At 41.2% G+C, this 26548-nt stretch overlaps 1 protein-coding gene across 1 annotated transcript in view; it reads left to right on the forward strand.

Moving 5' to 3' along the window:
* DAAM1 (dishevelled associated activator of morphogenesis 1) overlaps nucleotides 1–26548 on the forward strand; it is a 177974-nt gene that overhangs the window by 96417 nt on the left and 55009 nt on the right. The window contains exon 3 of the mRNA XM_065940564.1: nucleotides 187–276. Coding sequence (XP_065796636.1) covers nucleotides 187–276 — 90 coding nt within the window. The remainder of the gene's footprint in view (nucleotides 1–186; nucleotides 277–26548) is intronic.

The raw sequence follows: 26548 nt of genomic DNA on the forward strand, positions 1-26548 counted from the left end.
TAAGTGCAGGGCTGCGCTGGGGGCCCAGCCCAAGGCCAGGGACCTGCTTTCTTAGTACTGGTAACAGACACTGGCACTTAGCAGCTTCTTGGTCTTTCCTAGGTTCATTTGAATATGTGTTGGCTTTGTTTTCTCACTCTGATGATGCTGATAAGTTAAAATAATTATTATTGTTTGTCTTCTCAGGATGAACTTGACCTCACAGACAAACACAGGGAAGCCATGTTTGCACTTCCAGCAGAGAAAAAATGGCAGATATACTGTAGCAAGAAAAAGGTAAGATATTCATGATGATCATGGTTAACTGGAAATTCATCATTGTTTTGATTCCTTTTGCTCTCCCATTTCACCACCAGGCTTCAGGCAGTTCTTTATAATGTAGAGACCAGATCGAATGTGCCCAGCTGTGAGCAGCTCCTTGGGTGCTGATTTTATCAACACCTCATTGCCACCCCCTCACCTCACACCATTATGCATAACCTTGTGTGTGAGACCCCTAAATAACATCAGCTTACAGAAGGTTGAAGTGTTTTTCCAAAACTTGCCCTTTACATGAAAGTTTATATGTAGGTAGGTGAGGACCAGCATTGTGGTTTCACAACTGTAGTTTTCTCCACTCTCTCTGACTACCTTCGAACAACTTTCCATTTTGCCGTCTCTAAGATGTGGTCTTGTCTTCATGGTGTGAAGTGGCTCTCCATCCATTTCACGTTCCAAACTGGGGATAGAGAAAAGGGGAAGGCACAGCCCCCTACCCCCGCTCTCAGGGCCATGCTGGGAGTCCCAGACCTGAATTCCCTCACATCCCACTGTTAGCTGCATGGCCACACCCTCCTGCCAGGAATGCTGTCTTATTCTGGGTGGTCATCCACACATAAAAGCTAGGGATTCTGGTACCTTTGGAGGAGGAGAAAAAGGAATTCATGGGATAGAGAAAGTACTTACCTCTCGTCCCTAGCCTCCGCGGCACTAGGCACCACCCATGGACTGTGTCTCCCGCAGTAAAGCTCACTCTGCCAGCCTTCAAACCTGGTGGCGGATTCTGCGACTGTTCTCTTACCCGTTTGGAACCACTTGTTGTTCATGGCCAGTTTTTGCCACTTTCCCATCTGTTCTAGGGAAGACTTAGATCAAGACAGGGAAGCAGAAAGGGCAGGGTCAAGATCCTAAGCAAAATGCTACCTCTCCAACAGGAGTGGGTGCTGGATTGCTCACCTCTGGAAGCAAAGAAACTGGAACAAACTACAACAATCCAATATCTTGAGAAGACACAATATCAGCCAGGGAAACCTTTCCTTAGTGGATTAGGATGCATTTGGGGACCTCCATTTGCCCCCATGGTTCCCACCCCCAACCCCACCATGCTGCCTTGTGTAATTGGCGTGCCCCCTCCTGGGAGCATCTCTCCAGCAGTGAACCTTCCTGTATTCCTCTCATGTCAGGCTTTATAACCCTTGTAACACCAGCATCTGATACCTGGAAGTGAAGGTATGATGAACGAACCACTGAGTTGTTGGGTTATACCTACCTCTCAAACAAACTAAAGCACATTTAACTTTCCATGTGAGCTATTGTAATTGATAAAACTACATGTGGGGTTTTGTTCCAGGGGTCTTTGCTGAGAGATGTGTCCAACTGTAGCCTCTTAAGATGACTTCTGGGCCACTTAGATCATGTCAAGCATTAAGGGTTCCTAATGTAGTGGTAACCAGTAAAATGTCTTTGTGAATGAGTATGTCCTCTTCTTTCTCTCTGTGAACATCTTACCAATGGGAAGACCTCTCTTTTGTCAAACTGACGGGTCGTCATTCAGGAAAGAGATTTTAAATGGAAAGAATTTTAAAATGAAAATAAAAATGGGCTCTGTCTTTTTTTTTTGTGGGGGGGGGCGGTGCTCTGTCTTGGTAGTAACAGTATTGAATGGTCTTGAAAACAAGAGAACTTTTCAGGCAGCTGCCTTCAAGACCTGGCCCCTACAACTGAGAAAGAAAAATCCTTAAGTGCCTGAGTACACAGAGGACATTGTCTATTTTGGCTCAAACGAGCGCAGATTTTTTTTCTCAAAATTAGGAAACAACGTGAAGTGGGGATTGAGAATATGCACTAGAGGAGAGGAAGGGGCAGGAGAATGGGAGCAGCTTACCGAAGGGAAAGTTTTCTTCTTTCCCAGATTTTATTACACCCTTGACGGCAATTGAAAGTTAATCATGGAAACTACTGCCCCTTAGATTAGAAAAGGCAAGCCCTGGAGGATAGAAATGACCTCGGCCTCACAGCTGCTGCTCATTTTTCAATTTCCTGGCCTATCAAATCCTCTTTCAAACCTTGTCTCCTATGTGCGTGGTGGGGTTGGCTTTTTGTAGGAGAGTGGATGTAGATGTGGCCACTGGCCTTAGAATCCCATTTCCTGACGGATGCGCTATTCCTGCGAGTACCTGGCCCAACCGTGCAGATCTTTGGGAAAGCAGTTTTCCGGCTAGCTTCATTCCAGCAGCTTGGATTCCCTTTATGACTTAGCAATAATGTGACTGAGTGGAAAAGCCATCTTAACTCTTTGGGGAATCCTGGGAGTTTATAGATCTGCCTCACTTTAAAATGGCTTGACTGAGGATTTTATTGATTAGAGCTTCTCAGACTGTTAAACCTATGCTGTGCTTTGGGTCTACAACCGACCTTTGGGGACCCTGTAATAAATCGAGAAATAACACAATAAGAGAACACAAAACCCTTTGCCTGAAAAGGGCCCGATGCTTGGCCCTCTTCAGAGAACCTGGTCTCCTTCGGGACGGGTTGCCCATTCTCAGAAGGGAGCCCATGGTGGCCATCCTTACCACCAAGAACAGACTGTTTTCCTTGGACCATCTCTTGGATATAGCCTTTTCAAATCAGACTTGTCACCAGCAAGCCCGACCACATCCATTTCTCAGGCCAAGGGAAAGCTACACCCACATGGCCCCTTCAGACTTTCCATCTTTCAAGATTAGAACTCAGGGCATCACAGACGTTCTCACACATAGTGAAGCCATAGAGTAAGGGCCCACGAGCGCCAACAGAAACAGAGCTGGGGAGAAGCAGGCTTTCTGCATGAAAGTGCATGGCAGTCGTGCAGACAAACGGGGCTGGGAATAAAGAGGGGCCCGGCCTTCCTTGGCCAAGTGGCTCTTTTCCATCCAATAGAGACTGAATCCCAGTGGTGGCTATCTGCTTATCAAGCTCTGTGTTCATTTCTCAAACGGCTTTATCCGAGTCCTCTGGTTGAAAACCCATTTCCAGAGCCAAAATGAAAGCTGCAAAAGTGTTCCTGGGGCTAAAAGAATTGGAAAGAAATTAATTGGAATTTTGCCTAATTAAGTAATCCGGGGGGGAGAGCAAGAGATGGATGTTGCGGCCTTGTTGAAAGTCCAAACAAATCTGTAAAAATGACTAGAGTGGTTCGGTCAGCCGTGGTTTGTCGTATGTAGCAGTCCACTGTCAAATTTTTTTAACTTTTACGAAAGGTCCAAGTAAAGACTCTGTTGGTGGAGCTGGGGGTATTTTCAAATAGGAAATGTTTGTGGTTCTTATCTTTAAAGGTAATTCCCTTTTTAGTTCCAATCACAACATGCTCTTTTGTTTAAGTGAGGTTTTTCCCAGTCTTCGGCCAGAAACTGCATCTGTTAACAATCTTTTGGATTTTAAACTGAAGCTTTTTAAACAATGAACCATCTGACCACGAAAGGCATCTGGCCATGCTGTATTTGCTTATTGTTAACATGATTTTTAAACCCTGGGAAAAGTAAGGAGTAGGTCTTCAGAGAGGAGAAACTAAGATGGTATACACACTGTATTATGGCAACAGCACTTACCAGCCCAGGCAGAAATCTTCTTTAGTCACACTTCTTCACAGGAGCAGTGAAGTAGTTGTGTCACTTAACCAATCCTTTTAAGTGTCCAGAAAATGCTTTTTCCCTCTCCACAAGCTTCAGAGTTCACAAAGTCAGTGGATGGAATTAGAAGCTGTGAGCTATAGTAACATCAGATATTTGAGGCAAAGATCAGCATTTGATGACTGCACCTAATGTTTCCTCCGTGCATTTCTGATCCCTAAGCCAAGGCTTAAGTTAATGGCTCTGGATTCTCCATATTACATTTCTGTATCTTTTGAGGTCAACTTTGGAGAAAGTGAATTTTTGCTCTGTTGCTGAGTTTGTTTGACTCTAGTTTAATTAAATCACTCAAGAACCTTGTCTAACTTGGCTGCAGTTGAGCCTTTCAGCTTTGTGGGAGGTGCTGATCTGGTGCTAGGCCTGTTCAGAAGACGTCAAGGAAAAGTGGCTGAGAATTCTCCTGGTGCCTTTCATTCACTTCCTTTATTTGGTTTGCATATCCTTATTGGATCACTTCCCCAGTCTGCTCCACAAGAAGGAATTCTCCTTTACCACATACGCAAAAAAGCAGTGCATTGTGAATGGTCATCAGGATCTTTCAGATGCATTCAGAGCAGAAGGAGGAAGTGGTCTGATCAAAACAGGGATTTAAGGGAACATATGCTAGTAGTGGAATTAAAGACAAAGAAACCGTCGGTCTTCTAAGGACTGTCAAACAAACCAGCTGTACCGCAAAGAAGTGGAATGTTAATATGTTAATGGTCTGGTTGTTCCCAGTCTTCTGATAGAAAGTGAAGAGGGATACGTTAGGTCTCCTCTTCCTTGGAGAAGGCAATGGCACTCCACTCCAGTACTCTTGCCTGGAGAATCCCATGGACAGAGGAGCCTGGCAGGCTACAGTCCATGGGGTCCCAAAGTTGGACACAACTGAGTGACTAACACAGTCCTTCTTTACCGTAATTATTTGAATATTCGGTAGAATGAGCCTTAGGTTTTCAGGTGCCTACTTTGCTAGATGTCGGAGATTTGGGAGAGAGAGAAAACTAGATATCTGTAACTGTTTCTGGACTTCTTTAGAAATACCTGGTTTGGTCTCTTGCCATTGAGTTTTCACACTGATAATGGATTCCACTTGGCCTTTGTGCTCCCAAGTGCTAAGAGGTTACAGAATGTGGCAGACTTAAAAATGACCAGAAATAAGACTGGCCTGTCTTTCTGACTTGGCTTCTCTGAGAATACATGAGGGAAACACAGTAATTGGCGGGGAGTGGGTATCACTAGGTTCTGAAACTCCCTGCCTTGTCTACATATTCCCTGGCTATGAGAGGTGAGGACTGAAGCAGTGAAAAAACAACAGACTTGGAGGATCTGGTGTTTCAACCAGTGAAGCAGTGTGGTTGGCAAAGGGCTGGCTGGTTTTTCTGTCACCCTGATGTGTACTGAGTGTCTGGGGCAGACTGTTGACTAGATTTTGAAGGTGATTAAACAAGTCAGATTTCCTGGAGTGGATGGTCCAGGTAGAAGCAGATGAAATCAAATAATTGCCAGGTCTTTCCATAAGCTCCATTCTAAGGTAAGCAGACTCCAGGGCACAGAGGAGGGCGCCCCCAAGCCTTGGGGTGTTCGTGTGTGATGGAGACACAGTTCCTTCATCACTGTGACCACTTGCAGGGCTATACCAACAAGGGGACTGATGTCATGCTTTCATCCCATCATCTAGAATGGGCTCCTTTTCCAACAGCTGAGCTATGTTCACACACACTGTACAGTTTCCCTCTTCACTTGTACTTTGTTCTTTGTCCCTTCTGCCAGTGCCTAAAAGGTCAAGTTTAAACTGTTGAGTAATCTGATCTTTACTAAACACAGTTTCTAGAGCTTGTTAGGAAATCTATGGAGAGGCTTAAACTTTAGAAAAATGAAGACACTGAGGGGAAGATTGAAATAACTAAGGTTTATTTAACCCAGAGAAGTCAGGTGAAAACACCAGCTCAGGCTGTTCACCCGGTGTCCATAGCAGTGAAACTGTGGTGTCTGTCACAATACGGCCAATTCTAGTTGGTAAAGAGCAGCTGCCTCAAGCCTTCCCAATAAAAACTCTCCTAACAATCTGACCTTCCCTGCAAGGGCCAACCAGTCTTCCTTCATGATCAGGGGCTTGAGGGCTAACTCCTGGCAAGACAGGTAGGGGACAACAGGACTCTGTTCCCACATTGCATTATTAGTTCCAGTTCATTGATACCCAGGTTATACTGTTAATAAATGTTTTGAACATTTGCCTAAGTGTGAGATGCTGATAGATCTAAAGATGATGGCCAAAATCATTTGATAATATGTATCCAGAGCCTGAAACATGCATCTTCCAGGAGTTGGTCTCATGGTAGTGATGAAAGATACAGGCCAAGAACTATGTGTGTGGGGTGTTCTTTGCAGTGTTGTCTCTGAAAGCCAGTGATGGTCAACAACTTAGAGGGAGATGATTATATTATATGATGCAACCATAACAGTGTCTTGCTGCCACTGAAAAGTTATGCTTTCAAAGAAAGTTTGAAGACCTGGGAAATTGCTCAGGATGAAATGAAGGTTTAACAAAAGAAATAAAACTATAATTGGTACCATCAAAAATATGCAAAAGAAATTTTCTTTATCTATAGAAGTAGACAGACAGAAACTGTTGTTTGGTTGGATTGTGGGTGGTTTATTTTGATTTTTTTTTTCTTTATACAAATATTTCCCAAATGTACCAATAGTCATTATTCCCACTCTTACCTTGGGATAAGGGTTTTTTTTGATGGTAAAAATAAAATTGCTCTTTTAAAAAAAATATGTACAGTATAGTTTGTCAGGTTTCAGTCAGAAAAGCAAGGCTACTAAGGGAAACACATGCTGAGGGAAATCACATGCAAAGAGATTAACCCTTATGTAATCACAGAAACTAGCTAAGCACTCCCTGTAAAGCTGCTGTCTTTGCTTCTAATGCTGGAGCTTTATGTCCTTGGAGCAGGCAATTGGGAGGGAGGGTGGGTGTAAAGAGGGGAACAAGGACAGGCTGGAGTCCACAGGGACAGACTGACTCATGTGGCAGGTTCCACTGGCTGACCCTGGACTGGGTGTCCTGCAGAAGCCTGAGCCATTAGTCATGGAGTTCAACATCTACATGCACGCGTGTGCGTGCACAGACACATACACACACACACACACCCCTAGCCAAGGAGAAGCTGTAGGAGGATCCAGGGGAAGGTGGAGCAGTTGTATACCTGCCTACCGATTCACACCAATGAGGTGAGCCAGCTGATAAAGGACAGTGCCTATAAACTACAAAATGGCTGCTGCTTCACCACCACCCTGCACATCTTCCCCTATTAGAGTCTCTTGTGGCTTGCCCTCCCTGAAACCTGTAGGCAGTTGGTTCAACCTAGACAGCCTGAACATTGCAAAGCCACTTCATATTTCTCTTTGAAATTAGGAGGGAAAATAAATATCATTTAAAATATAAACAGTGCTTGTGTTGTCAAGACAACGCTGGCATTTTTTTTGGTTTATTTCTTTAGCTCAGGGGTCCTTTATTTATTTACTGTTCTTTGGGAGGATTAAAACAAAAGGTGACTCTATAAACCACCCAGAATTTTTCCATACCATTTTTCTCTTTAAGCAGTGACTGAAAGCATGGTGATTCTTGGTCCTGATGAGATGGCTTCAGCTTTCTGCTGAGAAGTCTGCTGAAGGGAAACTGTCTGTTTCTCATGGCCCTTGCTCCCCTAAGTAGCATAATCTCATAGTCAGTGCCCCATTTTCTGTCTTTATATTCTTTTTGTTACAAAAGCCAGTGCTATCAAAATGAGCACCAGTTTTTAGAATTGGAATCCAAAATTCATGGATACCCTGTCTCTTCTGCTGCTGCCAGGTCGCTTCAGTCGTGTCCGACTCTACGCGACCCCATAGAAGGCAGCCCACTAGGCTCCCCGGTCCCTGGGATTCTCCAGGCAAGAACACTGGAGTGGGTTGCCATTTCCTTCTCCAGCGCATGAAAGTGAAAAGTGAAAGGGAAGTCGCTCAGTCGTGTCTAACTCTTAGCGACCCCATGGACTGCAGCCCACCAGGCTCCTCCGTCCATGGGATTTTCCAGGCAAAAGTACTGGAGTGGGGTGTTCTCTGTCTCTGGCAGCCCTTAAACCAAAGTTGTATGCCTGTCAAAGGCAGGTGGTTCATGAGGATTTACTTATATCCTCTTCCTGTAATCTCTCTGTTTAATAATGTCATTTGGGTGCAGTTTTTCCTCCAGTGTTACCAGTTCTATCATTGCAGCCGTGCCTACTACCACCCCTGCTGTGGGGTATCCAGATGGTTCTGAACTCACAGTTCGTGTTTTCATGACCGTTGGCTCAGCTCAGTGAAGAAGTGGAGAACAAACTTGCCCATAGAATGAACCAAAGCAATCTTCCTTCTTTGGTACTTGGTGAAGTGAGTGAACAATTTCTGGATTCTTCTGTTGGGGTGAAGCCCTCCAGTTCTGTAAAGTTCTCTGTTTTTCAGTCTTGAGGTACTACCAGTGAGAGGACTCCTCACCTCCCTTGGGGTGGATTGGCTCCAAAAGTTTTTCCATTAATGGATCTGCCTGAAGGTTTCCTAAGTTTTGTTTGTCCCTCACAGTTGTTCTAAACTTTAGCATAGTGTGACTGACTCTGCTTTTTCCATCAAAATAGAAGCCAAGTAATAACTGCAAGAAAGACTTTGCATAGTTAAAATCTATCTAAAAGGTAATCTGAGAAGGCAGGGTACCCCACTTATTAGCTCGCTATGTGACTTGGGGCATATTTCTTAACAGCTCATGTCTCTCTTCTCTGTACAGTGAGATCAAATTTATAAAATTGTTGTGAAAATTGAGAAAATATGATTTTGAAGTTGTCGGAGAACTTGGGGCATGGCAATGTTAATGTTACCACTGACAATGTCAGTGATGGTGACAGTAATTGTAATAATGGTATGGACTGAGTTTCTATTCATTCACAGTCAGGCTAGCCAGGGATTCAGGTCCATATTCATAAATAATGATACCTGGATTTCTTAGAACAGCACCTCTCCCTTAATTTCTCACAGGACGTTTCAAGGTGAAGACAGTAAGGTAGGAGGAGGCATTGTGAAGATAAGGGAAGAGACCAAGAAAGTATTGTGAGTGTCAGAAATTGTTAAAAAGGGTCCCTACTTAATCAAGACGTTCTAGGGATTTTTGCCCTACTGATCAATGGGCTGTCCCTTAACTTCTTGGTAGAACCCTGAATCTGATTTCAGGAGCATCCTTAATTTATGTCTTGGATGATGGAGGCCAAGAGAAAGTCAAATTCCACTCCACTTCCTTCTTAGCAGCACTCAGTCCCTGCTGACCTTGGGTAACCAGTGGAGATACTCACATCATTGGGCTTGCCTGGCAAGCAGTCGTGAACACTACTTAATCTCTGGGAAGTGGACATGTATGTGGGTCAAGCTGTGTTGTTAAATAAAATTAAGCTTCCTTCTTTGTGGCCTAGGAAAGGCAAGTGGTTAGTAAATATCTTCAGTTTCAACATAAAACAATTAAAGAATATTTTTAGATGACAACATTACAACTTTTATTTTTGCAATGGGGGAAAGTCCCTTTGTAGTATGCAGCATCAAGAGGGTCCATTAAAGGAGTCAGTATTCCCAAATGAGTAACTTATTAGGTCAAAATGAACCGGATTTACAAGTTCTCTGCTCAGCAACAAAATTGGGTCAAAGTTGCAGCATTATAATCTAATATGCGTTCTAGCTGTATGATTTCTGAAACTAAGCTAATAAAACAAAATGTCAGTGTTGAAGAAATAATAAAAGAATGTTTCAACAAAGTAGTAGATACTGTTACTATTAGGAGTCTTTTTATTGACGTATAGTTGATGTGTAATACTACAGAAGTTGCAAGTGTACAATGTAGTGATTCAGAATTTTTAAAGGTTATACTCCATTTATAGTTAATGACCCAGAGGGATGGGATGGGGAGGGAGGTGGGAGGGGGTTTCAGAATGGGGAACACATGTAAACCCATGGCTGATTGATATCAATGTACGGCAAAAAAAAAAAAAAAAAAAAAAAAAAAAAAAATTGGCTATATTCCCTGGGATATATAGTCTATTCTTGTAGTTTATTTTATACATAGTAGTTTGTACCTCTAAATCTCCTACCCAGCGGGGTCCCTATCCCTCCCCTCTCCCCACTGGTAACCACTAGTTTGCTCTCTCTGAGTCTGCTTCTTTTTTGTTATATTTACTAGTTTGTTGTATTTTTTAGATTCCACATGTAAGTGATGCCATACAGTTTTTGTCTTTCTCTGTCTGACTTATTTCACTTTAGCATAATGCCCTCCACGTTATATCCATGTTGTTGCAAATGGCAAATTTTCATTATTTTTTATGAATGAGTAGTATTCTGTTGTGTATATACTACATCTTTATCTACTCATCTATTGACGGACACTTGGGTTGTTTCCGTATCTTAGAAATTATAAATGATGCTGCCATGAGCATTGAGGTGCATATATCTTTTCCAATCAGTGTGTTTGGTTCTTTTGGATGTATCACCATGAATGGAGTTGCTGGGTGATATGGTAGTTCTATTTTTAGTGTTTTGAGAAGCCTCCATACTGTTTTCCACAGTGGCTGTTATTGTTAGAAGCCTTAAACTTAATTACCAGGGCGGATTTTCTGGCTTCCAATAAATTGACATTCTCTAAAATTTCTAAAAAATGAAAACTAGCAAGCTTCTAATAACTTTCTCCTTATTCATGTGATAAACTAGTTTATCCTGGTTGATTATTCTTGTGTGTGTGTGAAATCTTTTTATTTGCAAAAACATATCGAATATAATAAACATCTGTATTTAACAAATGCTAGCATTTTTTAATACCATGAATTTTAAAGAAAGAAATAAAACATCTTAAACATTGTTGAAACCCAAAGGTGACCTTTATTCTGAAGGTGATATGTTTTCCTTTGCCCATATATATGTTTCTTTCTCTGAATATATATATCCATTGACAATATATGGTATGTCTTCATTTTAACTGCCATATAATGTTTCATTATATGAGCATGCCACAGCTTAATTATTTTTATCCCTCTTTGAATAATATCTGTTTTCATTATTTTAAAAAAAATTGCAACAAACATCCTTGTGTATTTGTTCAAAAATTTCTCTAGGGTAGGCACCTAGACATGTAATTACTGAGTTGTTTGGTTTGAACATTTTCACTTTTAGTTGCTCTCCAAAGTGTTTAATAGTTTCTACCTGCAGCAAATTAGTCGTCAACCATCCAAGGGCTTGGTATTATTGGAGGAGGTGGAACTAGTGTTTGTATGCCCTGATCAATCACTTTACGTAAGTTTGAATGTTTTGGGTACAAGATACTGTCATTAAAGTTCTTCAGTTTTCTCTCGTATAGCTTAGCAAATCAAATTAAAGTACAAATTCCTGGAGTAGAAAATAAACATTTCATTTAAAAAAGAAAATCCCAAAGTTTAGAGAATGAAAGCATTCCACTCAAATGTCCATAAAGCTGGACCAAAGTACAAAATGTTACAAGTACCTAAAAATGGACAATTCCCTCAGCATTATGTTTATTTGGTTTGACTACAAAGGAAACTGCTCTGTGTGTGGTTCACTCTTCCTCTCCTCTAGACCTCTTTGCACCCTCAGGTCCAGACCCAGGGAAGCTGTGTTTCCATCTTTAGCCAGCTCTTGACTGATATATGCCATCATCAAACACAGGAAGTTCCTCTGAGGCATCCGCCAATTCCCTGGCGGGTGAGTAAAGTGCAGGTGCAAAGCCAGCATGTCTGCACAAACAGGCACAGTGGCTGGAAACGCACACAACTGGTCTCTTTCTTTTCTTCTAACCAGAGCATGCTTTTCTGGGACATCTCTTTATACAAATTATAAAAGCCTCTCCCCTTGCTTGAACTCCACAATTCCTTCAGAGACTGAGAAACTGAGATGGGTAACTTGGTGTTTGTCTATGCTCCCCACCTGCAGTCTGAGGTGGTTTCCATGTACAAGTCAGTCAGTTCACGGATTTGGAGATTGCTGGTTCTTCAGTCTATGATTCTTCACTCTGCTTTGTTCTTTGCAGCCTTGTGAAAGCAGTAAATATGTATCTGCTCTGTGGAGACCATCTCTCTTTTGTGCTTCCTCGTACTTGCATTTCTTCAGCGAGGAACACCCTTCATCCAAGGCCTTTGCTTCCCCTCTAATTAGAGAACACCAGAGTGGTAGACGAAGGGAGAGAATGACCTTGTGTTTTGCATTCACTGTCTTTCAAACAAAAGTGAAAATAAATAGGCAACATATAGCTGAGGCAAAGTAAAGTATCTTGGTTGGACAAACCAATTAACATGGAGTCATGGGGAGTGTGGGGTTGTGTGTCCTGTGGAGCTCTATTTTTCCCTCTGGAATGGGGGCTGGAGAAGCAAGCCCCGCAGCTTTCACTGTACTTATCACTCATGCCTGCATCTGTGCTGTGCTGTAGGAAGAACACTCTTGCTTCTGCTCCAGTCTCTGGAAGAGACTTGGAGCTGTGGGTTTGAATGGAGATCCTGGGAGAGCAGTTGTTCTCAGCTACCAGAGAGCAGCTATCTTTGACTTCCAAATCTTAATTGTTAAGAAGATTCCTTTTGACAGCTCAGCTGCAGGACAAAATTCCATCATGTGTTGTTTGCAGAGTTTGGAATACATGACAATCTTGGAGCTCTCACTCTTTGTCATAGAATACTTGTCAACAGTGCCATTGTGAAACCAGGGTTCTAAATGGAACTCTGTGAGACCATTTGAGCCCCTTGCCTGTGTGTTGAAGCACATAGGCATTGGTCCATTGCATTTCCAAAATTCTGCAATCTGCAGGTATAGAATTGCACACTGAAGGAGTGTTCTCAGCAATCACTGCATCTCTGGAAAGGAGTATCGCTATATCTCACACATGAGAATCCAGAACTAGCCTCCTGTTCTGGTTATCACCAGCCCAGGAACATGTAGCTCATGAGACAGTCCAGACCAACACACCTGCTCTGTGTCAGTTTTCCTTTGGACTGTGGCTTCCTTCCTTGGTTAGTGGAGTTCACTGTGAATCACTCCAAGCAGAATTGTGCAAAAAGATTTATCTTGATTATTAACTGTATAAACAATGAGGGATTGAAGCCCAGAGGACTTTGAGAAGCATTTGAAGGTTATAAATAACCTCACTACGAATAGTGTGGTAATTGATTAGTGCTGTCTGCCATGACACATGATGGGAGAATGTGGCATGTGTAGTAGTTATGTACCCTCCTTATTCTTGAAGGTTCCTCTGGTGCCTAGATTATGGTTGTACACAAGTGTCACTTACCACGCTTCTTTCCCTTGGGTCCTCCCTGGTTCTCTTCAGAGTCTCTAGGTCCTATGACATAAAATACCACCCCAAGTCAGCCTGACTTCACCAGCTCCAGGAGACAGGTTTAGGAAAGACATCAGTAGAAGAAAGTATCAACTTTGGATGAGAGATCAAAGAAGGAAAAAAAACCATTTTACTTGCGTTTTTCACACACACACACACATATATATATATATATATATATATATATATATATATATATATATATATATATATTTATTTATTTATTTCACCTTTTCACTAATAGCTCTAGCACACCTAATGTTATTGAATCCATGTTATGGTTGGTGCATTTCAGAGCTTCTTCCCCTTGAGAAGTAGAAATAAGCTTTGAGTTCCCAGTGTAAGTTAGAATGTGCCGCTAATAACTTCTGTGTGGGGTTCTCTTACACTCCAGAAACTGAGTAATGTGTGGGACAAGTTGCAGTAGAAAGTCTGCTGAAGAATACCAACTTGAAGTTAGTGTCTTAACTCCTCTTGTTACTTACTCTTCAGTGCACTGTGGAACAACAGTGACTGGAGCAGCCTCAGTATGCCATCCTTTTATCTGCCCCATATGTAAGGAAAGGCAGTTGAAAAGATGTTTCCTCAGTTTCTAAGCTCTATTTGTCCACATCCTCACATTTTGACATTTCTGAGACGGTGACATCTTCCAATGGATGCTTTTCTCTTTTCTTTCTTTTGCCAAAAATGCTGTTATTAACTCAGTTGTATTCTGAATTAAAGAGTCAGTGATGACTTAAAACCAGAGATAGAGTTATGACTCTCCTTCCAGGGGACAGTTAACCCTGCCGTAGCATTTCTCACAGGTATCCTGAGAATGCTTCCCTGAGTGGAACTTGCCTTTATGGGCTCACTGTTTCCCCCAATTCTCTTCATAGTTTAATTACTATTTTCCAAAGTCCTCTCTTTATGGCCTCGTGTTAAGTGTTATACTGCAAATCATAAACACACTTTGATTGTTTTCCCAAGAGCAGGTTACAGAACATCAGAACTTGCCTTACAGCATTCTGAAAGGCTGGTCTGGTAGCAAATCTGGTAGCAAGATGTGAGGCAACAAAGGCCACGGACACCACTGATTGGATTTCCACATGCATGAGGGTTTAGTGGTGTGTGTCCAAACATGTTCATTTACCAGCCAGCTGGACTAAATCGTACCTGGGTCTGTAGCACTCCCAGATGACATGTGGGTCAAAGACTCGGCTCTTACCAAGCTACAGAGAAGTAATTTGTTTTAAGTCATAGCACACCTTTGCGTCATAGGCAGCAGGGAAATGTGGGCTGGTGTCATTTCTGAAAATATTAATCGGAGCCTTTTTCTATGCCATGAAAATGAAGGGAAATTGTCATTTAAAATTAGCTTCAGATGTTGGATTTACACTGATTGAGATGTTTAGGCTCCAGTCATTTTCCATGCCATGGATTGCTTTGCCAGAAAAGTGACTTGTTAAAATAAATGAAATAAATATCTCGTAGTTTGGAAAATGGGCTGTAAAGTCTCAGCTTTTAGTTCTAGGTGAGGATTGTGGCTATTTTCTCAGCTATATTAGCACACGAAATGCATGTTCCCTAAGGATTCTGTAGCATGTGACTTGTAAGATTTCAGTTCTGTAAGGTCAGCCAAGACTTTTTCAGGAAAGAAGAGGGTGTTGGAACAGATTGGGCCGCTGAGCTGTTTAAGAAACGCAGCTGGTCTCCTTACTGTTGAAGTCACACTGTTACTCTTTGTTTCATCGCTGCTGTTCCCACAGAGAGACTAGACGTCTTTAAAGTGGCACTCTTAATTTTGGAGAGAATAAAAGTGATAGCTGGCTGAGAAACAACACAAGCCTGATTTTGTTTTATTTTATTTTTGAATAGTGGTCAAGTGTGGTTTTCTTTCTGGCTGGGGTGGGAGTTGGGGAGTGGGGGAGTGGATCTAAACTCACTGAGTTGACCACTTTTTTTTTGGTGAGGAGTGAAAGAAATTTCTTAGACGTATTCCAGGGGACTTCACTGGTGGTCCAGTGGCTACGATTCTGTGCTCCCAGTGCACGGGTCGCTGGTTCAATCCCTAGTCAGGGGATTAGATCTTGCATGCTGCAACTGAAGATCCCATGTGCTGCAACTAAGACCAGTGCAGCCAAATAATTAATTATATGTGTGTGTGTGTGTGTATAAAAGAAGTGTCCCAGCTATTTGACTAGCAAATTTCTGGGGAGGATGGAGAACCAGGTGCATCTGCAGATATAATGGGGGAGGGGTAACATAGAATAGTCTCAGTGGTTTCAAATCAGTCTCAGAGATGCATAAATAGAAACCATGCCACACAGACTAGACAAGGCAGTGGAAGCAGGCAGAATTGAAGTGAAGTGGTAAGGAGCGTGTAGGTGTTTTTCATCTAAAGCTTTGGGCTTCCCAGGTAGCACGAGTGGTAAAGAACCCGCCTGCCAATGCAGAAGGTGTAAGAGATGCAGGTTTGATTCCTGAGTCAGGAAGATCCGCTGGAGAAGGAAATGGCAACCCACTCCAGTATTCTTGCCTGGAGAATCCCATGGACAGAGGAGCCTGGCGGGTTACGGTCCATAGGGTGCGACTGAGCATGTACGCACAAGCATTTGTGTGATTTAGATGTGATGAGTCTGGTGCAAGGTGTTAGTCATACAGCTTGGTTTCCACATTACACCTTTGCAGACTATGTCCTCTTCAACCAGGAAGTACCAGTCATCTTTTATTTTGCTAAATTGTGGTTTCATTGAAATGCCAGAAAAAAAAAATACTGAATGTTCTGTCTACAGCACTCTTCAGAGTAATCTCCACTTTTCACTATTTTTGAACTATTTAACAAAACGGCAGATTTTTTTTTTTTAAAAACTGATCACAGTGCAGATGTTCTTGTCCATTGAAATGTCTTGTGTCTAATGTAGTTGCTTATTGCCCTATTGACTAGTTTTGCATCTATTTGTAAATTAATATCTATATGTCTTTGCTAACAAATTTTCTTTTGAACCTGTTGTAACATCTTACTGTATTTCTCTCATTTACTCATGAGTTCAGCAAAATCTTTGAGTCATGCAGAAATCATGCCATTTTACTTTAAAAAAATTATCCTTTATCAATGCAGAATTTTAAACTTAGAGCTGATAGGGGGCTACCTTACTTTAAGTAATCTGAGATCTTTAATCATATTTTAAATGAGTACATGATATGATAGTGTCTAGCCCTGTCTGGGAAAACCTGCCTTGTCTATCAGTTTTACTGAACTTTATACCTGCATCCACTAGAGCAAGGGAAGAAGCAGAACTCAGGAGGTCAGAAGAGGTGTCAGGCTTCATACATGGAAGAAGTTCCTATGATGTTTGAAGAGGTGGATGTACAGGAAAGGAGCATACATATAATCAGTGAGCCTGGGTCCTACTTCATTTCTGTTATGTTTTAGAAATGACATGTCCTCAATCTTATAAGAAGAAAACTGATTTTACTATTGAGTTTATGCCAAACTTTGTTAAAGTATGTATGCTTGATAAAATACAGACGGTCCATGTTTACCTTTGTTTCCTGGATCTTTTATTCTATATCAAACATGTCACTTGTTGTGGCCCATTAGGAAAGCAAGAACTTGTTCATTCTGCTCAGATATCAGATAGTATCTCAGCTGCCCTCTCAGTAGAGACTGTGTAGAGTGGAGCATCACTGACAAGCACATTCCTTTCATAGGAATTCAGATGCCTTATATTGGAGTTATTTTTCCAAGTAGCAGACATGAGAGTGTGATGAGTGTATGGAAAATTTGAGATTTTTCTTTCTGTTTTTTATGAATTGAGGAAGATAAACGTTTGCTTTTCAGTCACTGGAGAACTTTTGGTCTGGTTAGGAGATGACTCTGGGAGGACATAATAGCTTTTTTTTCAAATCAGTTAAATATTTGCTGGGTTATTGCTCATAGGAGAAATTAGACCTAGTCCATATAGTTCCCAAGGCAAAACTAAGGCCAACAAGTTCTTGGAGTTCCAAGAAGACATCTGCCAATTCAGAATGAGGTGAGTTTTCTGACAGTCAGTGAGAATGCTGGTTCCAAACAAACTCTGGGCCCTTGAAGCCTTCTCTCAGAGAACACATGATCGATCACCTGCCGATGACCTTCTGTAAGGAATCCCTGTGAGGAGAAACTCAAACTAGGGTGTCTCCAGGGTCAAAGACATAGCTATATAATTACGTGATGGCTTGCCTTAAAAACATGCAGATGTTTTATAGCATGAGGAGAAATGAAGAAGAAAGTTTGCTCTTCTCCTATGATTCTAAATGCTAAATATGAAAGCTACTGCTATGGCGAGTCACCCTCCAGTCTTTCTAGAAAATGACTGACATTCTGAGGCTCAGGAGGAGGTGTTGGATTTCCTGGCAGATGAAGAAGCTGCTATTCTGTAATCGTTCTTGTGTGGGCCCAACCGGATTTTGGCAGCAGTTACGTTTGATGTGTAATTGTGGCCGTGGCCAAAAAATGTAACCAGGGTTGGCAGTCCCAGGCACCACATGACTCTCTTGAACTGTGACAACATAGGAATTACATTTTGAAACCCACTGCCTGTGTCTGGCAAACTTCAGACATAGGATATAGTTTCAGCCCACTGCTAAGGGTCAGAGGTGAGGGTTGGAAGGACTGAGTGAAGCAACTGTCTCAGGAATGCAAGTTTGTGGACCTACTGGGTTTTCTTTTCCTGATGAAAGAAGAGCAAGAGGGAAGGAATTGGAGCAAATATCAGGATTTAAAAGACCTAATGATTCTGTGCTATTTTTTAAAAATGAGATTTCAGGAAGCAGCAAGCTTGGTAAGAAGGTAGACTTTTCAGGGTCTGTTCCATCTCTTGCAAAAGTGCACATTACTGGGCAAATCCCACACACTTTATGTGCTCATCCAAACTTATAACTGGGACTTACTGGACATAGAGTGGCTTCGAGGAGAGGAGAAAGCATGGAAAACAGTTGGTGATCAAGTAAGAATTTTGAGAATTTTGATGTTCTCCCACCCTTGAGAGTAGAGCTTAATCTAGCATAGAGGTTGGCAAACCATGGCCCATGGGTCAGATCTGGCCAATAGCCTGTTTTTGTAAATGAAGTGTTACTGAGACATGGCAAGGGCCCACTCTCTTTAAGTGTTATCTATAGCTGCTTTCTTTACCACTGAGCCACCTGGGATGCCTGCCAAGCAGGAGACACGGGTTCAGTCCCTGGGTCAGGAATATTCCCTAGAGAGGGAAATGGCTACCCAATCCAGTATTCTTGCCTGGGAAATCCCATGGACAGAGGAGCCCAGCAGGCTACAGTCCACGGGGTTGCAAAGAGTTGGACACGACTAGTGGCCAAACCACTATCACCATCACTGCTTCGCGCGTACAAAGGCAGAGTTGAATCGAGTAGTTGAAACAGACTGTGTGGTCTACAAAGCCTAAAATATGTATGATCTGGCCCTTTACAGAAAAGGCTGGCTGTTCCATACTTCATCATGGCCATCTTTTAAGAAGATACTAATTATACTAGTACTGTTGAGCTAGAAGGGAAAGAGTGTTGTTTTTCAGGCACTCAATTATGTCTGAATCTTTGCAACCCTATGGACTGCAGCACGCCAAGCTTCTCTGTCCTTCACCATCTCCCAGAGCTTGCTCAAATTCATATCCATTGAGTCAGTGATGCCATTCAACCATCTTGTCCTCTGTCATCCCCTTCTCCTCTTGCCTTCAAACTTTCGCAGCATCAGGGTCTTTTCCAGTGAATTGGCTCTTCACATCAGATGGCCAAAGTATTGGAGCTTCAGCTTCAATATCAGTCCCTACAATGAATATTCAGGACTGATTTCCTTTAGGATTGACTGGTTTGATCTCTTTGCAGTCCAAGGGACTCTCAAGAGTCTTCTCCAACAGCACAGTTGAAAAGGATCGATTCTTTGGCACTTAGCCTTCTTTATGATCCAGCTCGCACATCTGTACATGACTACTGGAAAAAACATAACTTTAACTAGACAGACCTTTGTCGGCAAGGTAATGTCCCCCTGCTTTTTAATATGCAGTCTAGATTTGTCGTAGCTTTTCTTCCAAGGAGCAAGTGTCTTTTTTAATTTCATGGCTGCAGTCACCATCTGCAAGAAAAGAAAATAAAGTCTGTCACTGTTTCCATTGTTTCCCCATCTATTTGCCATGAAGTGATAGGGCAGGGTGCCATGATCTTAGTTTTTTGAATGTTGAGTTTTAAGCCAGCTTTTTCACTCTCCTCTTTCACCTTCATCAAGAGGCTCTTTAGTTCCTCTTCCCTTTCTGCCATCAGGGTGGTGTCATCTGCATGTCTGAGGTTATTGATATTTCTTCCGGCAATCTTGATTCCAGCTTGTGCTTCACCCAGATAGCAGAAGTTATTAGCAAGGCTGTCCACAAAATATTTTCCCCTCTTCCATCCTACCTGTTCTTCCTCTCACCCACATTGGTATCTGTTTCCTATCATTCGAGTTTATTAGATGCCACACACCATGGAGACACACCTAAAGAATAAAATTTTGACCTGTCTGGACCTTTCTGCCTAGAATTCTATAAAAATTCTAGGTATAGAGTGAATTTATTTAACAACTGTTGTATTGATTAGTCTATGGGGCTGAGCCCATTAAATCCAGAATAGCAATGATGATTCAATGCAACAGGTGACTATTTTGACCATTAACAAGGGATAGAACTTCTTGAACCTGTATGAGCATAGTGAACATGTTTTCTAATAGCATTTTCTTTAAAAGTGGAACAGGTTTTATTAGTATTTAGTTGCCTTTGTCCTGTAATGAACATTGTCAGAATGAAGTTTACTTTGTATCATATGAAGCCATACCTTTCTGCTATTGAGATTCATTTAGTTAAACCTTTATATAGCGCTACTGTTTTTCAGTTGATGGCACTATTGTGTATCACTAGAAGATTTTTAGCCAATCTAAATGGTGAGTGTCTTTCTTTCCTACCAAGTATTATCCAAGAACCTCATGGGTTTGTAACTGAATGATTTATGGCTGTAGTTGGCCAAGTGCATGTTGCTCCAGTCTGTGATTTGTGGTCTAGGGAACAACCACAGAGTGTGTCCTTTACAATTGATTGACCTTTGCACAGTCTATTTTGGGCCTTCTAAGCGCATCTTAAACAAAAAACAATAGCAGTTCTTACATATTGTTACTTGATCCTATTAAAAATTTGTCCTGTGGTAATTTCAAAAGAAATATTCTTTACAATAAGACTTAATACTTAAACTGCACTTTGAGACCCACTTATATCACTAAAGACTTCTGATGCTACCAAGAAATTGCAACATAATAAGTGTGGAAATTTTAGAACATGTTAGCATGTTTCAGCTACACAAACCTTATCCCAGATCACACAATTTCTTTGTCTGTAGCTGATATTAGGGTTAATAGAAATAGAAAATCCAATGAGAAGAAATAATTAGAGAAATGTTGTAAAATAATTTTCTATAGGGAGCAGAAGGGTGCCCTGGTGATGGAGAACAGACACACCCCAAATGTTGCACAGTCTTGACCGGATATAGTTCATGTAACACAAAACATTAGAAAAAGCAGAGCTCTTATCCTAACAGAACTTTGAAACTGATGCTTTCAAACTCCTATTTTAATTGTGAAAATAGCCCTTGTTCTTAGTAAAATGAAAGTGTGAATTGTACAGAAGTTTATAAATAAAAGACTTTTTCTACTACCCTGCTACCCAGGGGTAGCCGTTGTTACACTTTATTATGTCTATTTCCAGAAATGTTTGTATGTAGTGTATATATTTTCTCTATAGATTGGAGATCATATTTTGAATCACTTTTCCCTCCATAATATACTTGGTCTTTTTTTTTTTAAGGTTTTTTTTTTTTTTTTTGGATGGGGAACCATTTTTAAAGTCTTTATTGAATTTGTTACAATATTGTTTATATTTTATGTTTTGGTTTTTTATTTTTGTCCACAAGGTGTGTGGGATCTTAGCTCTCTGACCAGGGATTGAACCCACACCCTCATGTGTTGGAAAGTGAAGTTTTAACCGCTGGACCATCAGGGAAGTCCCTACGTGGTCAACTCTACTTCATTCTTTGCTACTGCTCCAAAGTAGTTTATTCAACCACTTCCCTTTCATATACTTAACTCTATTTGCTAATTCAAACAGTTCTGCAGTGAAACAAATCTTTGTAATATGTATCTGTGCAAGTGTAATCATAGGCTAAATTCCTGAATAGACTTACAGAGTCAAAGACTGTGTGTGTTTTAAATGTGAACAATTGCTGTCAAAATTTATGTTGAAACTGCTACAAATTTTTGTAGCCCTAGTAACAGGCACTTAGAATGGCCATAGCTAGAGAACCTGAAACAGTATCATCGTCATCCTAGCTAACATATGTTGAACATTTCTGTGCGTCTGGTTCCCAGAGCTCTTCCCTGGTAGCTCAGCTGCTAAAAAACCCGCCTGCAATGCGGGAGACCCCGGTTTGATTCCTGGGTTGGGAAGACCCGCTGGAGAAGGGATAGGCTACCCACTCCAGTTTTCTTGGGCTTCCCTGGTGGCTCAGCTGGTCAAGAATCCATCTGCAATGTGGGAAACTGGGGTTCAATCCCTGGATTGGGAAGATCCCCTAGAGAAAATTTTCCCCTGGAGAAGATCTTCTGGAGAAGAGCTTCCTGGAGAACAGCTGCCCACTCCAGTATTCTGGCCTGGAGAATTCCATGGACTGTACAGTCCTTGTGGTGGCAAAGAGTCAGACACAACTGAGCAACTTTCGCTTTCACTTTTTCATTAACTTATTAAATCCTTAGAGTGACCCTATGAGGTAGGCACCACTTTTACAGAAAAGGAAACTAAAGCTGAGTCACACACAGAAATTACTTACCTTTCCTGCCAAAAGTCATTTAAGTTAGGGAGTGTTTGAGGATTCAAATGCCTGTCTGTTGATGGTGGTAGAAGTGGAGTACAATTAGCTTGGATTGAAAAAAAGATGATAGTGGAGTGAGAGACAGAAGTGTCAACAAATAAATAATGCAAATTTTATTCTTACAGGCAAAATGATACTGAGAAAAGCAAATACACTGTTGAGCATTTAAAGAGGATGGGGGAGGAGCTCTTGAATTTTTTTTATTTTTAGTAGCCACTGACCAGCGATATGGAGTGAAAAATGTGTCAGTTGGAAATGAAGTGAGGTTAGAAATAGACTATGTATTTCTTTTCCTTTTAAATGAGTTGGTTGATTAGAGCCCAATTTATTAAAAAAAAAAAAAAGAAAGAAAAAATTCAATGTTCTTGAAGGTCCTTTGCACTGTACAAATTCCCTTTTCTAGCGAAGAGTTTGTTTGTTTAGAACTTGAGATTGTAGGAGCAAAGTGGAAAACCGGGAAAAGAGGTTAAAGCTGCGTTCAGTGCAGGTTGAAAGCAAAGGCAGAGTGTCCATCCAGCAGGAAATTTTGTCCATGAATACACTTATTGATGCCTATCAAGCTACTAAGGAAATAGGATGGGTTGGATTAGAGAGATAATAAAATAATTAGTGTTGAGATTTTCCCCCTCTAATTACCTTAGAAGGAAGTAGCTGTTGCAAGTTAAAGGTTAACTGAATCACTGAACAACATAATTTTTTTAAATTATTGACTTTAGAAATTGAGCACTCTAAATATATTAATAGTAACAAATGATGTTTCACATAACATCTCACTATTAGAGTCATGTAGAATCTTAAAGCTTGTAGGTACTTTGAAAAGTCTAGTCTCACCTCTTAATTTAAACAGAAGAAAAACAAGACTCAAAGATCTTCAAATTTAGCGGTAGGTGCTAATTGAATAAACCAACAAGTAAGTTCTTGAATCTCACCTTTGCATGGCCTATCTGGTCATTTTTCCACCATACCATCTCTCTGAAAATAAGTGATGTTTGCAAATATTCTCGGAAAGCAATTATCAGTGTAGAATTTAAGAACATAAAATGTTTTTACCAATTCAATATCTAATAGACCTTCTAAAGATAGACATATAACTTAAATGCTTATTATGTTTTCAAGAGGAAACAAAACTGGATATTAATATGAATTATCCATTCTGTATGTAGAATAAAAAGAGCATTTAATGTGATTGCTGCAACTTATATTCGCATAGGACAATCTTCTCTAAGTGTCTTTAAGAGTTACCTACTATCTGTTTTAAAAGAGAGGGGGAAAGCAGTGTTTTTAAAGAATAGAATGAAAGCAATATCTTTGCTTATTTTCCATTAGAAAATTTCTAATGGAATCAGTGAAGTAGGTAGCCAAAAGTAGGGTTAGATGTATATCGTTTAGGGATGGTTTTGTTTATAATTTCAGTGTCTATAGGTGGTCAGTGCCATGGGCTCATCTTCAGCAGCTCTTCAGAAGTCTCCATGAAGACAGACTGTAACATGCAGTGTATAACAGACAGGATAACAGGTTAGGGAAAAGCTTCTTGGTACTGTCTGCATGCACAGATATAAAGATAGATGAGGTATTGACATAGGAGCAAAAGAATTCCCACAGAAAGCCTGGAGAGAAGGTTCAGAGGTAGCCCGGGTAAGACATCAGACCTTAGAATAATATTCAGAAATGTTGAATGTAGCAAAAAGTAGCACTAAGGTTTAGAGAAAGGTGAACTCATTTTCATCTGCTAATCATATCTGAGTCTCTTACAGTGAAGTGGCGAAGAGTGAAAGAGCAGCTTTGCACTCAATGTGTATTGCTTGTGATTAATCTGAGGTCTCGTTTTAGGAAAAGAGGTTGTCATGATTCTTCTCACTGCCTCTGAATTTCCAGCAGGACGACTTTTAGCAACTCATCTGGTACCCCCTTTGCCTCTGTTTCCTCTTCAGCCAAATGAGTGTGATGACAGCTACCTCACAGGGTAGATTAAATGAAGATCGCAGTGCTTAGCACAGTGTTTGATGCATGGGAAGAAGCTCTGTATGTGTTAGGATATTGCTGCTGCTTCCGTTACAAATACAGTGATACAGTTTGTACAGGCTTGTGTATTTTTCCAGTTGTTTCTCTAGAACAAGTCTATAGAACCAAAACAGATGGCTCAAAGGATAGTATGTGTCAGAGGTTGGTGATGCGTAAGATTCAGTTTCCTTCCAGAAATATTATACGAGTTACCCTTCCATCAGTGATCCCTTTCATGGACTTCTTAGGAGAAAGTCTCCCCCTTGGCAAGTCTTCATGTCCAGTGCTCTTTAGGGGACCTCGGAGAAAAATTAAATCCAGCTCCTTTTGGCCTGTGTCTCTGTATCACTGGAAACTCCAGCAGCCACACAAAGGAGGGGGAGATTTGGTTCACAGATAAGAGTTTGTCTTGGCTACTACAGCACACACATGTCTGTAGAGCACCAGCAAAGTACACGGGGGAAACTGAAGATGCACTGCTAAAATGAAGGACTCTGAGGATCACCCTGCTGGGGATATAGTGATAACACTTTGTATTTTTACGAGAAGCTTTCACATACATTAGCTCATTTGATTTTCTCAGCACTGAGGCATGTAAAATAAAAATGAAGCTTTCTTCCCCTAATTTTGACTGCAGAATCGAGATCTACTGTTAATCCATTTACATTGTTTTAAAAGCATTTTCAAAGTATAAAGAGTTTTCTCTGTGTATTAATCTTAAGCTTCTAAAATGATCTCTCTTCTGTAACCATGAATGTTAAACTTACAACAGTCTGTCATGGGACCCCAGACGTGGGACGTGATTTTGTTGTAGTTTTGGAAATTTGCCCTAGTTTGAGGCAATAGAAAGATCTGGCGCCTTCTATTTCATTTTATAGGTTCAAATACCATTGAATATCACTGTGGGTTTTGGCTTGCTGAATACCTTGGTAGCAGTAGGGTTTTGCTAACTTCAATATATCATTTTAAGAGGAGAGAAGGGTTCAGCATTTATACTCCCATTGTAGCTGTTTTATTAACATGTTAAATAATAATCAGGGGCTGTTCTAAAAACTCATCAAATTTCCTTAGCTTTTAAAAGCCATGAAAGTGAAATCCAGTCCAACTTCAAAGCCTCTGCTATAGCCTTTGTCCCCGTCATCTGGCTTGTTCAATCTCCAGATGAAATTCATGCAACTCCCTGAGTTTGGATATCAGTTACTACCAGCCTTTAAGGCACTGTGAGCAACAGTTAGTTTGCCCTCCTCTTGTGACTACTTAAAGAAAAGTTTTGAAATTGCTTCTTTTATCTCACCAGAGTAGACCTGCCTAGAAAGATTTGTTTAGAGAAAGTTTGTTTCTTTTCTTTGAAGTAAAGTGCAGGACTGAAATTAATAGCCCTGCCTTGAAGCCATTATTCCAAGGATGGGGATCCAGACACAGTAAGTCGGTAGTAGCTACTTCATTGTCCAGTGCGACTCTGTGTGCCTAGACCAGCACCTCTCCATGGAAACAAGAGGTGTCAGCTGTACTAAGGTGCTCTCTGAATGTGAAGCTAGAGAAGAGCTGGAATTTTCCCTTCAGGTTTGTGTTGTCACACAGATGACTTAGACCCATACAGCTTTGCGTGGAAGTCTCTCACCACAAGGCCATCTTCAAGTGGACGTGAAGCTCTGAGGGGACAGAAGCCGGTCACCTGGTTCTGAGGGGAGGTGTGGGTTCAGGTTGACAAAGATCTCCCATCCACAGAAGCCCTAGGGACTCTGGTGCTGACTTCAAGTCACCCTGGTTTATAAGATGCAGCGATTTAGGAATGGGTTCCTGAATTCTTGGGTTTCAGTTCTCTTCAGCCCAAATATTTTCTTCCATTACCTATTCGCAAACTCACAAGCTGTCATGGCATAAGGGCTGGACCTGGGACTAATGTGTGTTCATTTTGTTGCCTTCCATGTGATGTTGGGCTTTATTTTACCTCCTCATCTGAAGCAGTACCTAGTTTTGGTCCCATCAAATGATACCCTTCTTTAAAATATTTACTGTCTGCTGGAGCCTGAATAAACCAACTGCAAAAGTCTAGTTAACAACTGGCCAAATCCCACGGTCTTTTTTAAAGACAACTTCCCCTCTTTTGTGAGTTTCATCCAGACATGTAATCTGACAGTAGTAGTGTCTTTAGCGCCACACAGAACCTAGAGGTCCTTTGTCCTTGCATCAAACACAGACCCCTTCCCAAGGTTACTGCTCCCCTGAAGGAAGACAGCAGCATCATAACTGTGTGTGGCTAAGCTCTCATTTCATCTCCCCTTGCTTCCTGGTTCGGAAAACGCGCCCTTTGTTGTACCTAATTCTGACT

Source organism: Muntiacus reevesi, chromosome 7, assembly GCF_963930625.1.
Source record: "Muntiacus reevesi chromosome 7, mMunRee1.1, whole genome shotgun sequence".
Lineage (NCBI taxonomy): Eukaryota > Metazoa > Chordata > Mammalia > Artiodactyla > Cervidae > Muntiacus > Muntiacus reevesi.